Here is an 18,651-nt window from a genome sequence, read left to right on the forward strand (position 1 = left end):
GACAACCAATATACATTTTAAAGCAAACTATTATTATAGTATCTAAAGATAGACCACGCCTTCACTTAGTTTTGATATTGTGAACTCTACACAATATCAAAATATCAATTACTAACAGCCACTTTTAACTCTGCATATGGTTAAAAAGGCTTATTATACATATAGAAATTGACCTGTAATTAACTGCGATTCTGCATTATTTGAGATGAATTGTGGAAGATATCAGAGTTTGTGACTTAATTTTTAGCAATTTATTACTGTTCTGACAGCAATTATTAGTGATTTAAGGGTCTTACTGATTTCTTACATTTTATTAACAATTCAGACACTTACTGTGGTCCCAGCCATAGAGAATCTGCTATTGAACTGTGGCTGTTTTTGAAACCTTAGAACTCTACTCATAAACCTGTGTACAAGTCATGTAGTCATCTCCTTATGGCTGTGGTTCTCAATCTATGGTCCATGGAATACGGGTGGTCCGTGAAACCACTTCAAGTGTTCCGTGAAAAAATCAAATATACAATTAAAAATTGTTGCAAAAGAAAAATCAATACAATGTAAAATAATTATTAATTAGAAAGCCTTACTGTCCTTAAAATTTTATTATTATTTATAGTCATCTACGAGGACGTTATTTATTAATAGGACATTATACTGGTGTTTAAGGATTGGCGCAGTAATGAGAGTTAATTCAGGAAAAATTTCTTTATTATATCACCTGTAGTAGCAATATCCGTACACATATTACACGTGTTTCAGGCTAGCATGCCCCTCATCAGCAGTATTATCACTAAGCACTATAATTAACAATAAAACAAATAAGTTACAATATAATCTAAAATATTCCAAATTAATAAAATACAATTTAAAAAACCTACTATAAATACATATTCCAATTCCGAGTATGAATGGATATTTCTCGTTTTACAATTACAGATATTGTGTAAATACATACTCCAACTTAGATTGATGTTTTTTCGGTTCTACCATTAAACAATTTGCTGTATAATTAAAAAAATTAAAATAAAACATAATAAATAAAGAGTATAAATTATTACAATACAACATGTAAGAGAGAAACTTACATCAAGGTTTTACATTTCACCATTTAACAGTGTTGTAATAGAGCTGCTTAACTATGCTTATTTAACGTCATCGAGTATGGTGTTCCGGGATTGGTTGATTATACGACCCAAATTATTATTGATTCTATTCCTTTCTTTTTTTTATATATAAATGTTCATATAATTGTCGTTTGTAATTATTTGATTCTTTTTTCTTTATTTTTATACTATTTTTGTCAATTTGGCATCCATAACTATTACAGTGTTCTGCGACTGCAGAATTTGCATAATTACCCCTTATTGCACGTATATGTTATTTTATTCTTTTACTTAAGTTTTTTTTGGTTTCACCTATATATGTTTTAACCGGATTACAACTGCAATTAAATGAATAAACAATTTCTTTTTCATCCATTAAATCTAATTTTTTATCAGACCTATGATATAAATGTTTTTTAAATAAATTGTTTTTTTCGGGTATTAAATTCACTTTCCTTTTTAGTATATTTTTTACTCTTTCAAATAATTTAGGTACATACATCAACTTAACACATTTTTTATCTTTATCAAAATTACTATTTTTATTATTATTACTATTAATCCAATTTAACCATTTTTCCAATATTTTTTGGGGGTAACTATTTAGTAAGAACATTTTTATTACTTGTTCTATTTCTGTCTCCTGATTTTCTAATTTACTAGTTCTGTTTTTAATTTTATCTATGTACATTTTAAAGATGTTAAATTTCATAGTCTGTGGAACGTTAGTTTTATAATTTAATACTTTTGGTATTTGCATAGGTTTTATAAATTTTTTGAATTCTAATTTATTATCCATTCTATTAATGGTTATATCTAAATAATTTAAACTATTATTACATTCTGTTTCTGCTTTGAATTGTATGTTTGTTTCTATTAAATTTGCTTGTTTTAAAATTTCATCCTCATTAGTTTTTCTGCTATCAAATAAAATAATACAATCATCTACATACCTATTATAAAATATTATTCCTTTTATATCTTTAATTTTTCTATCAATGTCTATCATAACAATTTCTGCAAGTCTTGGACCTATGCATGTTCCCATTGGTATCCCTTCAGTTTGACTATAAAAGTTATCACCATATTTGAAAAAATTGTTTTCCATTACTACCAAACACAATTTAATAATGAGGGGCATGCTAGCCTGAAACACGTGTAATATGTGTACAGATATTGCTACTACAGGTGATATAATAAAGAAATTTTTCCTGAATTAACACTCATTACTGCGCCAATCCTTAAACACCAGTATAGTGTCCTATTAATAAATAACGTCCACGTAGATGACTATAAATAAAATAATTATTGTTTGGGAATGTAATCAGCAAATGAGGTCATATACTAGCAGGGACAGATCTAGGTTTTTCAGGGCCTATGGCTTATTAAAGGCCAATGAGGCCCCATTTTTTGCTAGATTAAGAATCTATACATTAGGGTTTTAAATTCATTTTTAATAACATCAAAATCAGAGTTGAAATATATTTATTTTTGAAATGATGTTGAATTGCAAACTTTATATCTTATATAAAAAAAACATAAGAAATAAAGAAATATTTACATAGATTAATTACCGACCAATTATGTTACATTGATTACAATAAAACAAATAATACTATAAATTATCATTATTATTACTACTAATTTATTAATACTATAAATTATTATATTATTAATATTAACTATTTTTTACTATACAATAAGTGCTCATTGTTAATGAAAAAGTATTAAAAATTTATGATAATAATTCAGTTTTTGTGGGTCCTTGACATTTTGAGTCCCAGGGCTTAAGCCCTATTAGTTCCTAAGTAGATTTGTCACTGTATACTAGACCGAGTGTGCTCTTGATTTCAAAAAGGTTTGCCAACCCTGCTTGAAAGCTGATGTATTTTAAGTGTTTCATGGGAAAAAAATGTTAAAGTTTAGTGTTCCCTAACTTCAAAAAGATTGAGAACCACGGCCTTATGGTACTTGCATGTGCCAATGAATATTGATCAGTTTTTGTCAAAAATCAGACAACAATACACCACTCTTGCTTTGTGCACTGTCAAAGAGATGCTGTCATTTTATTTGTTCATTCTCTCATGTTTTCACACATGAATAGTGTTGCAGTTACTATGGCCTCAAACTTGAAAGTTTTGTGTATCAAAATTACCATACTATTGCTCATCTTCCCAACTTTTAATAGCACTTTTCCAGTTTTCTATTGAATATACCTATTGAAAAAGAAATATATATATATATATATATATATATATATACATACATACTAACTTGAGTAATAGTCATTCCCATGTAAAAGTCAACTCCCCTGTTTTTTGGCCAAAAAATCTGGAATTTTTAATAAACCCCTAGTATTTCATGGACAACAGGCCAACATTTGCCAGAATTTTTTCATTGAGAAAAAACAAAAATTAAATATAAAAATTCATGTAATTCCAGTTTCATATCTTTTAAAAAACTGTTACAGAAAACAAACTACTTTTTTCCTGAAACTTTTACTATCACACCTGAAATATGGAAGTTGATTAGAATTTAAATCTACTTTAAAGTCATACTTTGATTCCCTTGGCATGATAAATTATTACATTGCTTCCTAGCTGGAAGAATACCATGTTATTAAAAAACAAATAGCTGCATCTTGTAAAGAAATCACTTGATTGTTTTATTTTCATGTGGATAAAACAATTTTAAAATTTTGTTTTTCTATAGAAAATGGGTTTCCTAAGTTGGGACTCGTTAATGTAATTCATTGTTTTCATTTTTATTCATTTAGAGATCAGTTGGCCTTCTGCTACTGATTCAGTACTTTGGATTCTAGCTTGAATTTCAGCCCCTCAAAAGTAGTATCCATATGATAGTCAACCCCATAAATTTGACTTTAGAAATGGTCTAAAAAATTTGACTTTTACATGAGTATATACCATAATTGAAAATTTTATTTGAAAGAAATTGTAAAAATCAATTTTATTAAATTTTATTTTTTTTAATAATCTTATTTTTAATGAAACTCTTACTTTTTTATGTTGATTTTTTCAATAGACATTACTTACTTTGAATTTTGCATCATACACATCATCAATGAGTGTTCAAAAATGTTTAGAAGCAAAGATGGAGAAACGAATGAAAAATATTTATGGACCATCAGTGGGAAAGATACTTACAATATTTATTGATGATTTAAATATGCCAAAGGTATAGTATATTTTATAGTGCATAGATAAAACATTTTTATCTATAATTTTATAATAATAAAGAATCCTTTTTTTATATTTTTTGGGGGACTTTGGAAAAAAAATACTTATAGTGTCTATAGATGCTGTAAATAGGCATTCCTACACAACCTAGTTCAATTGAAAATAAACTGTATGAAGAGTTCTGTGTTTGTTATACAAAGTCAATACCAGAGTCATCAAACTTGCCAAATGAGTCATAGACAATCTGAAAAAAGGTTATGTTAGAAATCTACAGTAGAGCCTAATGAGGCATAAAGTACCTAAATGCAAGTTCATCAATAAATACAGTAGTATGCTGGAATATCTCTCCTCTTAAAGTTTATAGGATGCCTTTCAGTCCAGGCAAATGTATGCACCTCCACTACTCAACATGAAGCTTACATGGATGTTGACAGGTGTAATGATTCTGAACAGGTCTCAATTCATTCATTCATTCATTATATATTTATTAGCTAGATTCAGACCGAAGTTTTAAATGCAAAAATGTGTACGTCAGACGTTCAGCGCCACTTTCCTATAAGCCTAGAAGTTTGACAATGGCATTTGGAATGTCGAGCATGATTCCACTGACTTTCCAAACATCATTGTCAAACTTCTAGGCTAACAGGAAAACAGCACTGAATGTCCGATGTACACATTTTCATGTTTAAAACTTTGGCCTCAACCTCGCTATTAACGTAAATTAACAACTTACATAGCCTGGCACTGCAATGCATATCCAGGCACAAAATACAAGAGAGAATAAGATGAAATTACATTTATAAGCAGTAAAAGCAACAGCTAAGTGCTAGTACAAGAAGTAAAATAAGATATGTACAGTACAATATATACAAGTAAACAAATTATAAACGTGTGATAGCAGACAAGGTACAGCCAATGAGATTTACATTAATTGATTGGAGTAACCCGAAAGTACTTGTCCATTAATTTGAGGAATAAATTGTAAGTGTCATTGTCATGAGTAAGCTCCTTGCAATTACATGGGCAAAACTTGTTATTGCTTCTGATGAAGATTTCGAGTTGTGTCCTTTTGTGCTCAGTAACGGCAATTGGATAACAGGATATAGTGCAGACTGCCATCAAGAACACCACAGATATGGCAAAGGTTATTGTTGCTGTGAGAGAATCTGTGTAGGTAAGCATTGAATTTACCATGATTGGTAATGAACTGAACACTAAGGTGGTTAAGCTTCATCCATTTCTTGATGAGCAGACCATGTAAATTTGGAAAGAACTGTTTGGTAATGGAGTTGTTGTTGTCCCAGTCAACCTGCCAGTTATTAACAAGGTCTTTCCTCAGCATGTATTTAAGAACCTTGGCAAGGATTTTGGAGTACTTGACAGGAAGAAAGTGGTTAACCTGTTAGTGATCAATTTCTCTAATACTTTTCCAAAAATCAGTAGAAGAGAGATTGTCTGTACATCTGAAGGGCTGTTTGGCTTAGGAATTGGAATGATAAGTGCCTCTTTTCAACATTCAGGAAAATGCCAAAGCACAAGCCGATATCGTAGAGGTCAGTGATGGAATCAGGGCTGATACTACAGATCTTTTGGGTGATCTTGACAGAAATTTTATCAAGACCAGGGGCTTTGCCCTTTTTGAGACCCCTAAAGATATAATCAATCTCTTCATGGCTGGAGGAGTGTCCAGGTAGTAATCGGGAGAGTACTCTGGTGACAAAGCTGACACTGCCAGTCATTATTCTCATTTTCAGTGTCTTCCAAGTAAAAATTGTTTAGATGGGATTGAACAACCTCTTGAAGACTGCTGACAGTCATTGCTATTGCCATTGGCAGTCAGAATGTGGTGTGACCTAAGCTTGCTGGTGCACATTCTTGTGATGTAACCCCGGGGATTGGTACATAAGAGAAATTGCAAACCAGTATGAATGATTGAACAATTCATTAGCAAATACAAGATTAAGGATTCAGGTACAAATGCAAGTTAAAGGCAGATCATGCAAAGGCACTTTAATCAAACATTAAAAAGCATACATAAGAAGATTGCTAGGGTAACTTACACAAACCCTGTTTTAGAAAGAATCCTACCATTTACAGTTTAAACAATAAGAAACTATAAAGACTAACTAGATATGTCCAAAATCCTCAGAATATACAAGGTTCAACTTCAAGATCACTTGAATACATAAGAACTGAATACATATCACACTCACTATATGCAAGATTAAAGGAACATGAATGACTGTAGAAAAAAGCATTTCAGCTACCATACTTTGTTGTATTGTGGTTGTCTGCTATATTTTTTTTTGTTGTATATAATTGTATATAGTATAAGAGCTCATTTTCCCTTTCCTAAAATTCTTCTCACTTCTACTTTATGCTATTCCTGTTACAAGGCACTGTCCTTACCTTTGGTGGGTCCTGATTGGCAACAAGAAGAAAAGGGTGAATAACAGGTCCTACATGAAGGAACCCACGGGAGAGAGTGAGAGAGTTAGTGAAGGTTTTGGTTGCTGAAGAGTGTGGACATCAGATTACGATTGAGGAGCGATCGTGACTAGGGTCTACAAGTATTAGTAGAAGCAACTGCCTGAACAGGACTGTAACAAGAAGTTACGAATTAGTAAAATACTGGAACCAGTAAGAAAAGTTGGAACCGAAACTTAGGACCACATGTAAGGGAACACATACAGTATTGGAATCCAGCTACCAGATAAATAAGGGTGGATAAATGAACGAAAGAACCTTTATCCACATGTAGCCTTCCTGTAATGTCAATTCTAACACAGATATCATATATTTGTCAATGACAACAGATTGGACAAATCTAACTGTGACCATCTTGAAACAAAGTAGAGCATCGACAGTTGCCCAATAATTTACGTCTAAAATACTGGTACCTTTCCATTCTGATTTTTATTCTCATTCTTATCATTCTTTCCTTCTCATTCTTAGTTACAATTAGTTATAGTTTAGTTTTTAAGTACACCCGTGATTTACCAATTTTTTGTCGGAAGAGACTTGATAAGGAGTAGAGAGTGGTTGTAACTACGTCTTATACTTTCCAACAAGCAGGAATCTGTAATCTGCCCCCTCAAAATTTGTATAATAAATGCAATTTGACTTGTTCTTTTGTCTGGTCTCCTTGTTGCATGTATTTTACCCTTTACAGTATATGTCTCTATACTGGAGATCCAAGTTGATTTTTTTTTGAATTATTGTCCTGTGGGCACTAAGATTGCCTTTTATCAGACCATTATGAGTTCACAAGGCCCACAATGGGGCAGCCTGGTGGTGAGGGATGGAGCTTGATGTATCCAGGACAGGCCATCTTCTGAAAAATTTCTGGGATTTCTTGTTCACTTGGACTCAATCCCAGATATCTCAAAGCAGTAAGTTGATGCTTTAACTTCCTCAGCCATCTTGCTGGCAATCCAAGTTGATTTACAAGTACAAGCACTAGTTTGATTTGTCCAGCTTGTAATTTCTCTGAATTAAAAATTCTTGAGCTACTAAAAAACTACAAATTATTCAATACAACCAAGTATATAAACAATAAAGTTACAGAAGGCATTTCCACAATATGGAAATTCTTATATGATATTCCATAACCACAAAAGGATGTCATGAATTGCTAAATATTGCTAAACATTTATTTTTTTTTTATTACTTTAAACTGTTATATTCTACTTGTAATTTGTCATTTTTATATGTAGTTCTATTTTCCATTTAAATCAGTTTTTCATAAATTTGGAAAGTTTAAACTTAAACCTATTTATACTTTAAAATATTTTTTTCTAAATTCATTATAACATTTTTATATTTTTCAAATTTGTAAACTATGTTTAGTCTGTCTGTATTTTGAAATTGATGTTCAGATAATTCTAATATATAATATAATATAGCATGAAGAAGGCTTTTGAATTGGTCAAAAATAATAGCAATAAATGAAGTTTTTGCTAGAATTTATGATGGTTTTTTTAATTGATTTTAAATAGTGCCCAGTTTTTTTATTTAAATTCTTACAAGCTGATTTTATTTAATATGAATTACAAATATTTATACACTTTTTTTATCACAGGTTGATGAATTTGGCACACAACAGCCTATTGCTTTGCTAAAATTACTCATAGAACATAGAGGTATATATGATATTGATAAATCAAAAAGTTGGAAGAATTTCAAGGATTTTAAATTAATGGCAGCTATGAAAAAAGTAAATATAGCAGTTTTAAGATAAGAAATAAATTGATCTTATAATAATTTTTTATTTATAACAATGATATTGTTCAGGAATTTCTTTATAAATATTTTTAAAGAAATTTTTTTAGATAATTTAATTTAATTGTATAATTAAATCGAATTATTATACAATTGTATCTGAATTTGTAATTAAAATGCAGTCACAAATTTTAAATCTAACTTATAACATTATTTATTTCATTTTTAATTATATAAATATTTTTTATTTTTAAAATGCCTTTTTAAAATTTAGAATAGATTACAAATGTAATTGAGTTCAAAATAGTTTTCATATTTTTTAAGCATTCTAAAACATGAATGTATACAATAACATAATATACTGCATAAGCAAGAATATATTTACAGTACAAATAAATATAAATGGTACAAATTAATAAAATAAATAAATAACAAACAAATTAATTAAATTTTTGGTTCTTAAACCCAATAACCAACAACAGAAGTATTATATACTAGCCAATGTTTATTTAACAATTAATACTCCAGTATGCATTTATGTGTAGAGATCAAAAAATGAGTAATAATTTTGGGAGGAAATTGATAGTTCATGGCCTGATTATTTAAATGTAATTTGTGAAAATAAGGAAGAGAGTGCTGTTGCTTAATGTAGATAGTCAGTGTTAGTATGTTGTAGTGTTAAAATTGTGTGAGAAGAGTATAGGAAAAAAGATGTAATAAAGGTTGGAAATAAAGGAATATCAGTACTGAATGAATAGGTTTTAATAAAAATAGTGCTGGTTAAATAAGGTGGATTGGTGTTTATAAACTAAAACATTACAGAAGCAGTAGAAAGTGGATAACAGTTTTGTACTGTCATTACAATGTGTATGCTTACTGAACAGTTGCTAAAAAGGATAATCTGATAAAATTTGTTTTATAAATTTTGGTTGATAACAGCAGTGACAACAATAAAAAAATGAATGTAATTGTTTAAAAATCGTGTGTAAAGTGTTATTACGTTGTTATGTTTATGGTTATAGATTATGTAATGTTTTGTTATGCAAACACTTTTAGAGGAAGTTGAGTCTAACTACAATGACTGACAATGCTTTATTGCTCATAACAAAGAAGAACATACAGACACCGATCACTAGAATAAGGTCTAAGATAAAACTGGTTATTGCGGAAAGTAGACAAAGGATGTCATACTGTGTACAGTAGATGAGACTAAATGCCATCTATCAGTGGTCAGGCAAACTGTCTAACTGACACACATGTGACAGATTATGTTTTATATAATGTTGTAAATAGTAGTAGTAGTAGAAATTAAGTTTTAATGTGTTATATGTTATAATTTGAATCTACGAGCACTAAGTTTTGGTTCTATGGAGGACTTATCACACACTATTTTCGTTGTCAGAGTGATCACACAGAAGTTGGTAGACACAGGTTTATTATGATGATGGTATGCATTTTGGATAGGTTGTCTATCTCTCTTCAGCCATATTTGTTACAATTTGGTGGGTTTATAGGCATCTACAAAAATACAAGTCATTTTTTGTTACAAACATTTGGGTTTATGATTAAAATAGGTAATACAGGTAGGCCTCCTACAACATGGTACTTTTACAACACGTTTTTGCTCCAACGCGGTTGGAAAAATGCAGAAATGTTCTTACTACGCGGTACTTTTACAACGCAGTTTAGGGTATTTAGAAACAAATTATCTTTCACATAACAGAAAAATCGCAATGGATTACATAAGTGCAATGGAACTTGATGAAACAAGCTCAGATCTTGAAATGAGGCCAGTCAAACATTCTCGAACAACTATAATAAGTGACAATGAGGACTGAATTTGTGAGCATAACATTGTTTCTTTTTGATTTTGACTTGAAATCATAATCTTTTTAGTTTTTATATGATGTTGAATTTTATTTAAGCTTTTTATGTAGTACATAAATTTAAAAAAATGATGAAAATGTTACACCATAAAAGGCAGTTTTTCTCTTTTTAGAACTGAATCCCAGTTTTTGTATTAAGTTGGTGTCTCCTATAACACGATTTCCCACGACGCAATATTTTCAAGGAATGTATCTATTGCGTTGTAGGAGGCCTTCCTGTACTTATATCACTAAAACCAGATACCTCTCTATAATAGCATTGCTTCTGTAGTAGGGAACATTGTACAAGCTGACTGACTGCAAAAACATACGTAAGCTTTCTGAAAACAGCTTTTACTTTTGTAACTGCAATCTTGTTTATAACTTTGTATTACATTTGTTTCCATAGTTTATTTACTTCACAATTAATTTTATTAAGCAACAGTTTTAATCTCTAGTTGTTATTTGTATGGATAACATAATATAACGTCAGTGAAAAAGCCTGAAAATGAAATCAGCAACAAAATATAATGTACCTTTTAAGTATGTACAATATAAAAATGTAATTTTGAACTTGTGGTGTTAATTATTCACTGTGTTTTATGTTAATATATTTGTTTTTTCTTTCCCTTCCTGTGTATATATATGTATATATTTGTTTTTCTTCTGTTTTTTATTCCCTGGTTTGTCTTTTATTACATTTCTCTTTTCCATACCACTAGTCAGTATATCCTGAATGTGCAGTTAGTTGCTATAACAATGGCATGGTGAGGGCAAGGTCCAGATTGGTCAAGTGACATTTCTGGGAACAAAAAGGACATAACGACGAGAGAAAGCTCATATTTTTCAGTAGAATTCGTCCTGATGTGGGGTGTGTGTTTGTGTTAGTGGGAGGAAGAAGCTAGACAATTAGCCTAGGCAGTCATTGAAATAGAGAATTGGGAGCTGGACTATATGTGCACTTTGCTATCTTTGGGAGTTGTGTCAGGTATGAATGGTAAATGTTAATTGAAACTTCGAATTTGATAATAAAACTGAAGATTTGGAAGATTAATTTCCTGATCAAAGACAATTATTTCAAACGAGAGTGATCAGCTCACATAGAAATATCATTGTATGTGGTGCTGCACAGTAAGATTTCTGTTACGTTCATACATCTATGTGTCATCATACGTTTATATATTTGGAATAGAATTTTTGTTGTATATATGTATATATCTAGCTGTAGGTAAGTATAATAGAAGTGTATATAAACTGTTTATTTGTGCCTCCCCTATTCTGTTCACATGGGGAAATACAAACTATTTTAATCATAAACCCAAATGACTTGTATTTTTGAAGATGCCTGTAAGCCCACTAAACTGTAACAAATACGGATGAAGAGGTACAGACAACCTGTCTGAAATACATATCGTCTTTATAATAAACCTGTGTCTACTCACTTCTGTGTGATAAGTCCTCCACAGAGCCAAAACTTAGATTCATATTGTCACATAAGGACAAAAAGCAAATCAGTGTTATATGTTGGATAAAAAAGGTTGTAAATTAAAATCAACTGAGGAGGACAACAGTGTTTTACTTGTCAAAATGCATACTGGAGTTTTAATCGTAGAATAAACATTGACTAGTATATGATAAGTCTGTTGGTTTGGTTTATGAACCAAAAATTTAATTAAACTAAGATACAGAGTAAAAGTCATTTATATATTAATACAGAGAAATAAATCTTATACAGTAATCCCCCAATTTTATGGACTAATTGGAGGAAAGAAGTATTGGCTCTTGCTGAAAGTCCATTATATCAAATTTGTTTTAAAAATATATGTCAGTAACAAACTTAAAATGTGCAAAGTGTGTCAAATGTTGTTATAATATATACATTCAAATTTTGGTTTTTGAACATAATTTGTTCCTAAAAGTTTTTTGAAAATTGATTTGCTCTAAAATTGAAACAAATTTTTCCATAAAAAACAATATAAAATGGATTAATTTATTCCTGACCCCAAAACAAAGCCTTTTTTTTACTTTAAATGATCATTTCCATTACTAGTTTCTGTAGATTTCTTTAAGGCTAAGACTTTTGGCTTTTTTTCCAGTAACTTACATCACACAAGGAACTCTCATTGAATCATATCATATTATTAGATGTGGATATGCATTTCACATCTTAATGACCCCTCTTCAGTTTTTATTTTCTATACAGATTTTATTAAAACAAATAATAGTTATACATTACATCACAAATATGTGTTTACAAATAACATTTACAAAAAATTTCTTCTACTTACATTAGCTGATTATTGAATACAAACTAGAATTAAAAATTGGGCAATTAACTGGATATATTATAAAAATTTGTTTAAAGAAAAATGTGCTGTATAAAATAAAATTGAAGTAAGTAAAAAAAATTAAATAAATAAAATTTTTTGTATTTTTTACAAAATTATAATTTTTAAAAATTTTATTTAATTTTTTTTTTTACTTACCTACTTCAATTTTATTTTATACAGCACATTTTTCTTTAAACAAATTTTTATAATGTATCCAGTTAATTGCCCAATTTTTAATTTCAGTTTGTATTCAATAATCAGCTAATGTAAGTAGAAGAAATTTTTTGTAAATGTTATTTGTAAACACATATTTGTGATGTAATGTATAGAGCTAGTGGAACTGAGTTGAGCGCTGCCTGTATGCAGGCAAAGAAAACTGCTTTGGGAAAACACGTCGTCTTCGGGTTGGATACGTACTGAATGTGGTGCTTGTTTTCTTCCTGTGATAATGAACCACAGCTTTCTGCCACACTAAACTTCAAAACATAACCGTTGTGTAATCGATTGTAGTGTTACCTATATTATTGCACTGTCAGGTACAAAGTTAATTAACCAGTAATGTGCGATAGTATTTTTTAAAAATCGATATTAATATCGATAATATGACATACGTACACGCAGAATCAATACATAAGTCAAAATGATTTACAGTCACTTCTTGGGTTATGACCACCTCGACTTATGAAGAGAAATTTCATTAAAAAGTTTTAAAAATGTATCAATTTTTTATAGTTTTTGTCAAATATATATCATATACACATATATCTTGTGATTGATTGCATTATCTTTAGTTTTGTTCTGCAGTTAGTTACCCTTCGTGTGTGCTTGTGTAAGATGGCTAACTGTTTTGTTGTTAAGTACAGTCACTTCTCAACATACGACTATTTCGACTTACGTTTGAAGTTGCGGAACCGAACCCTGTCATAAGTCGAGAAGTAACTGTATTGACTAATGCAGGCATTACTTTGACTGTAAACTGCTGAATGTATGTATATATTACATATTATTTAAATATATACTTATAAATAATAGGCCTATATAAATTTATAATTTATCAAATTTCTATTTATTAAAATATATGTAGTGTTACATGTAACATACAAGATTCATACAAGATAAATTCATATATTGCAAGAATGCTATTATTCCTCAACAACAACCAAATGAACAAAATGTTGAAACAAAAGTATGAACATGAAGTACTAAACTTTAAAATTATCACATTGAAAAATCATTGGTAAGATCATCATCAGAATCTTCCTCACTAGAATGTTTTTGTATGGTTGAAGCAGATGATGGTTTCCAAGTGTAACATTTCATCGTTGTTGCTTTTAAGTAGCTCCTTTGCTAATAACAGTGCTTCACAAGAATCGGTAAGAACTCGATTTCGTAGTTCAGTTTTTATTAAATTTAATTGCAAAAAAATACATTCAACTGCTGCACTTGAATGAAGAAGCAATAAAAACATCTATTTACTGCCAAAGTAAATAGAATAAAAATGAATGTTTTGAAAGGTACTGAACTGAAAGGAAAGATATTAGGATTTCATGAATGGTACTAGGAAAATGGTGTTGAGTATCTTGGTATTGGAACAAGTAAAAAGGTACTAGATTAGTACAAAAGTACTAGATGGAACAGCACTGATGCCACTTTTGTAGTCCCGATTCTGTTACCCGGCATTGCCGCTAGAGGCGCCTCGATCTAGTTTCGCCATTCCTTCCACTAGCTCTATAACTATTATTTGTTTTGATAAGATCTGTATAGAAAATCAGGACTGAAGAGGGGTCATTAAGATGCAAAATGCATATCCACATCCAATAATAAAATCTATATCAATGAGAGTTCCTTGTATGATGTAAGTTACTGGAAAAAAAGCCAAAAATTTTAGGCTTAAAAAATATGGGTTTTTTTTTTACCTTTTTTACCTGTATTCCATGCATTAAAATGAACAAAAATGCATTAAAATGTAATCGTCCAACTAAAGCCGAATATTAATCAGGCTAGAAATTGCTGTAATATAATTTATAAGACAATTTGGTACTAGAGTTAGGCATTAGGCACCATCTCTTAATAAATTTAAATTATAACTATAATATATATTATAGCCATTTCTAGCCTGATTAATATTCGGCTTTAGTTGGACAATTGCTTTAAAATATATCGGGTTTGATGATGATGTTTATTTATAAAATGTAATGTTTGCTGATTGTGTACATTTGTCGGGACAGTCGAGGGGTTAAGACAATTGTGAGTGTGAGATCCACCAGGGTGGTAACCGTGTTTTATATCTAAAAACCGTCCACTGCTTATTGGGCTTCGATCGCAAGTTGGCCTCTCTAAGTAGGATGGCTTCCTTAAGATTATTTTAGAATTTTGGACAGGAGTCTGTGAAGATATCCTGTAAGTAATAGAGATGCTTATGAGCCCCTGTAAATAGTTTTCTCCTGACACTAATCAGTCGTCTATCAAGCAGACTGATACGCTATAAAACTGTCTCGCGGAATAACGAGTGGGAGGGACATGAGTAAGTTTGGAAGGGTGCTGAATGGAATTGAGTCAATAATGATTTCATTTAACAATAACAAATAAGATTTAATGAAATTCAAAATGGAAATACAACAAGTGATCCAACTTAAAGCTATCTTAACTCTAAATTATAACCGTGTGAGAGAGAGTTTAACATAATTTTCCCGAGTATGACATACTACCTTGACAATTGGTAGACCTGACGTTGACTTGCAATTCAGTCTTCTAGGAAAAGTTCATTTCTATTCATTCAAAGTACTCTTCTCTTTCACGAGATAATAGTCTTGATTCTTCTACTTGGCATACTTCTGCCTTCGGAGAATAATTTCAGGATTTGGACTTAGGATAAGGCTTATAGAGCACCTTCACATCTTTTCTCTCTCTAATTTCTCGGTGGACTCTTAACTATTCATTGGACCCAAATGGACTTTTTCTTACAAAGAAAGTCTTCAGTGAACTATTACGATGGAAGCTTTTTGGTGTACTCCTTGACTCTATATGGAGAACTCCTAGCTTGTCCATTACTGCATGGAAGCCTTCGGAGAACTCCTCATAGCTTTCTTATGGAAACGATGTTTATGGATGATCTCCTCGACTTGAGCACGAAGCTTGATTATAATCTTCAGTTCCACCCAATCAAATGATTACAATCTTACATCATAAAAGGGGTAGAAAGGGGTAAAATTGCTCGATGACAAAATAACAAAGTTGATGATAACAATCTTTCTAACGGAAGCTAACTTCCTTTTTAACTGAAGGGGGTTAAAATCCTCCCTCTACAAAATTGATGAATTTAAGATATTTCTGGTCCTTCCTAAGTTAAATTAATACAATATTTGGTTTCAAAGATGATCTAACAACAGATTGTACTAAAGTTAGGACCTTTAATGTTCATTATTAACAGTTTGATGTTAAAGGGGGGGGGCAAAATGTCATCATTGTGTTATCAGTCATCACATCAATTTCTGTCAACACTTCCTTCTCTATTCTGACATGTTTTGTCAAGTAAAAAATATTCAAATAATATTTTAATAATAATTTTAACTCTATCCCTTAAGTAATTGAAGGGAGGGGCTAAGATCTCACATGAGTGATCATGATATACACACTGAGACAGGCTTACCATTCACTTTTTCCCTGTTTAATAAAATATACAAATATTCATACCAAATTTTCTATATTCTTGTCATTATAATTCTCCTTTGATATTTCTTTTTAAGAAGAGAGTCCAGTAAAAGTCCAAATGTCGTGTTGAATGTCTACACTCAATCGTTTGTTGATAGTCTCCTATAGGATTGATGGCCCCACGGCTTATTGTTAAGCTTGGATATATTAGATCTTAGAGAAAGAATGAATCTTGGGGAGAGAGCAACTCTTGGAGAACAGATCTGGGAGACAGAACAATGGATCTTGGAGAAAGAACAGTCTTTAGAGGGTGATCAGCTCTTGGAGAAAAAGAACAGAATGTTCTTGAAACACGAGTTTTTAAAAGATTTCTCTTTTCTATTCCACATTCCAATTGGTCTTTTCTCATCTCCCAGTGACAATTCAAAACCTTTCAGGGCACGGGAGAGGTTGTTATTGACACTTAACTCGATCTTGATCAGCTAAAATTCCTCTGAACTTTGAAATTCTTCCTTGTAATTCCAGCCTTTTGTTTTCCTTTTTGACAGAAAGAACTATTATTGTTTTTGGGAGACCTTAAGCTAGCTTTGGATTTTAATTTTGAAAGGTGAGAGTTTAACTGTCCTGCCAGATATTTGTCATTATTAACATAAAATTTTGATTTCCGTATGGCACTTCACAAAAAAAAAATCTTTATATATATATTAAAAGCAAAATGTTCTTCTGTCACTGCCAACCAAAACCAAAACCAAAACTGAAACTAACACTTTATAAAGAAGTGCTATAAATAGAGACTCAACTCTGACTGCCTGGATGAAATATAACCAATTCAATCAAGACCAACAAGTACTTCATCCACATTTTCTGAAATATTGTTTCAATTGATTTGATTTCAATTTGAATTTTATTTTATTTTTAATTTTAGTTTCAATTTTGGTGTAAAGACCAGTTTTAATTATTATTTTTAGTTTTAATTAAGTGGCTAGCTAGTATTAATAAATATTAAATATTATATTAATAAATTTTCATCATTTAATTTAACTTAAGTATATTTAAACACAAATTCTTGGGTGCCTTTATATTATGTGAGTGTCAATTAATGAAGTTTTTATCAATTAATTGAAGTTAGATTCAGCTACAGTGTGTACTGAAAAATGGAAATAGTATCTTTCCCAAATGCTCATTGAAATCTAATTTAAATAGAAATGTCATCGATGATTTGTGTCATGACATCTAATGACATGGGTGATCTCAGCACCATTAACTTCTGAATCGATAGTCTGGTTGTTGATTGGTTAGACTGTTGGCTTTCTTTAACGTAGGAAGTATAGGAAGTTAACTGTCTGCGTCTTTATAATCTATGGCTGGTTCTTGCTGAGTAGCTTGTTTGGCAATCAAGTTATCATATGGCAACCAGAACGAATATGAGTTCAACATTTTGTTCATGAACTGAATTATTCAAAAACCAAGGTTTGGCTGTATAAGTATGAACAAAATAATTATGTAATGAACGTTGAGTAATTTATACTCATATACTCTTTAATCCAACCTTTCAGTATGCTGTTTGTGAGTAAAGAGGTTTTAAATTATTCCTATCAGACAGAAAGTTTTTGTCCATTACATTGGAATCTGTTAAATAAAGGGTTTCTGTACATTTTAGAATTAATTAAAATACAAATAAAATTGATATGGAAGGAAATAATATTTGACACTATTTTTGTAACTATGAATAAGTAACTATGAATAAATAACTTTGCTTAGTGTAAAGAACTATTTCATAAATTTGCATACATCTGTGAACAAATAATTCTTTTTTTAAATCATTCTTAATTTATTATTTTATTTTTACAGGGTATTGGTGGAAAAAATGAAATTGATCCAAGATTAATATCTTTATTTTGCTGTTTTTCTATGCTGCCACTCTCAGATGATTCTATTTTCCACATATATTTTTCCTTATTAGAGAAGCATACAAAATTTTTTCCATCAGAAATATATGATATTGTTTCTTCAATTACTAAAGCTACAATATTATTATATAAAACAGTCTGTCAGTTACTTTTGCCTATACCAACAAAACTCCATTATTCATTTAATATTAGAGACTTAACCCGTGTCTATAATGGTCTTTATCTTGCAACACCAAAATATTTCAGAACAGCTGCTGAATTCATACAGTTGTGGAGAAATGAATGTTTGAGAGTATTTCATGATCGATTATCAAATGAAGAAGATTGTAAGATCGTAACTGTAAGTTTACTATTACTAATTGTTTTATCATAAT

General features: G+C 30.5%; 1 protein-coding gene across 1 annotated transcript in view; it reads left to right on the forward strand.

The window, feature by feature from the left end:
* Window positions 1-18,651, forward strand: part of Dhc98D (Dynein heavy chain at 89D) — a gene marked incomplete at its 3' end in the record, with an annotated part of 149,794 nt that overhangs the window by 34,213 nt on the left and 96,930 nt on the right. Inside the window, exons 14-16 of the mRNA XM_067268098.1 lie at window positions 4,146-4,298; window positions 8,382-8,516; window positions 18,219-18,617. Of these exons, the coding sequence (XP_067124199.1) occupies window positions 4,146-4,298; window positions 8,382-8,516; window positions 18,219-18,617 (687 nt within the window). The remainder of the gene's footprint in view (window positions 1-4,145; window positions 4,299-8,381; window positions 8,517-18,218; window positions 18,618-18,651) is intronic.

This window comes from Centruroides vittatus, unplaced genomic scaffold (assembly GCF_030686945.1).
Source record: "Centruroides vittatus isolate TY-2023 unplaced genomic scaffold, ASM3068694v2 contig_3155, whole genome shotgun sequence".
In the NCBI taxonomy this organism is placed as follows: Eukaryota; Metazoa; Arthropoda; class Arachnida; order Scorpiones; family Buthidae; genus Centruroides; species Centruroides vittatus.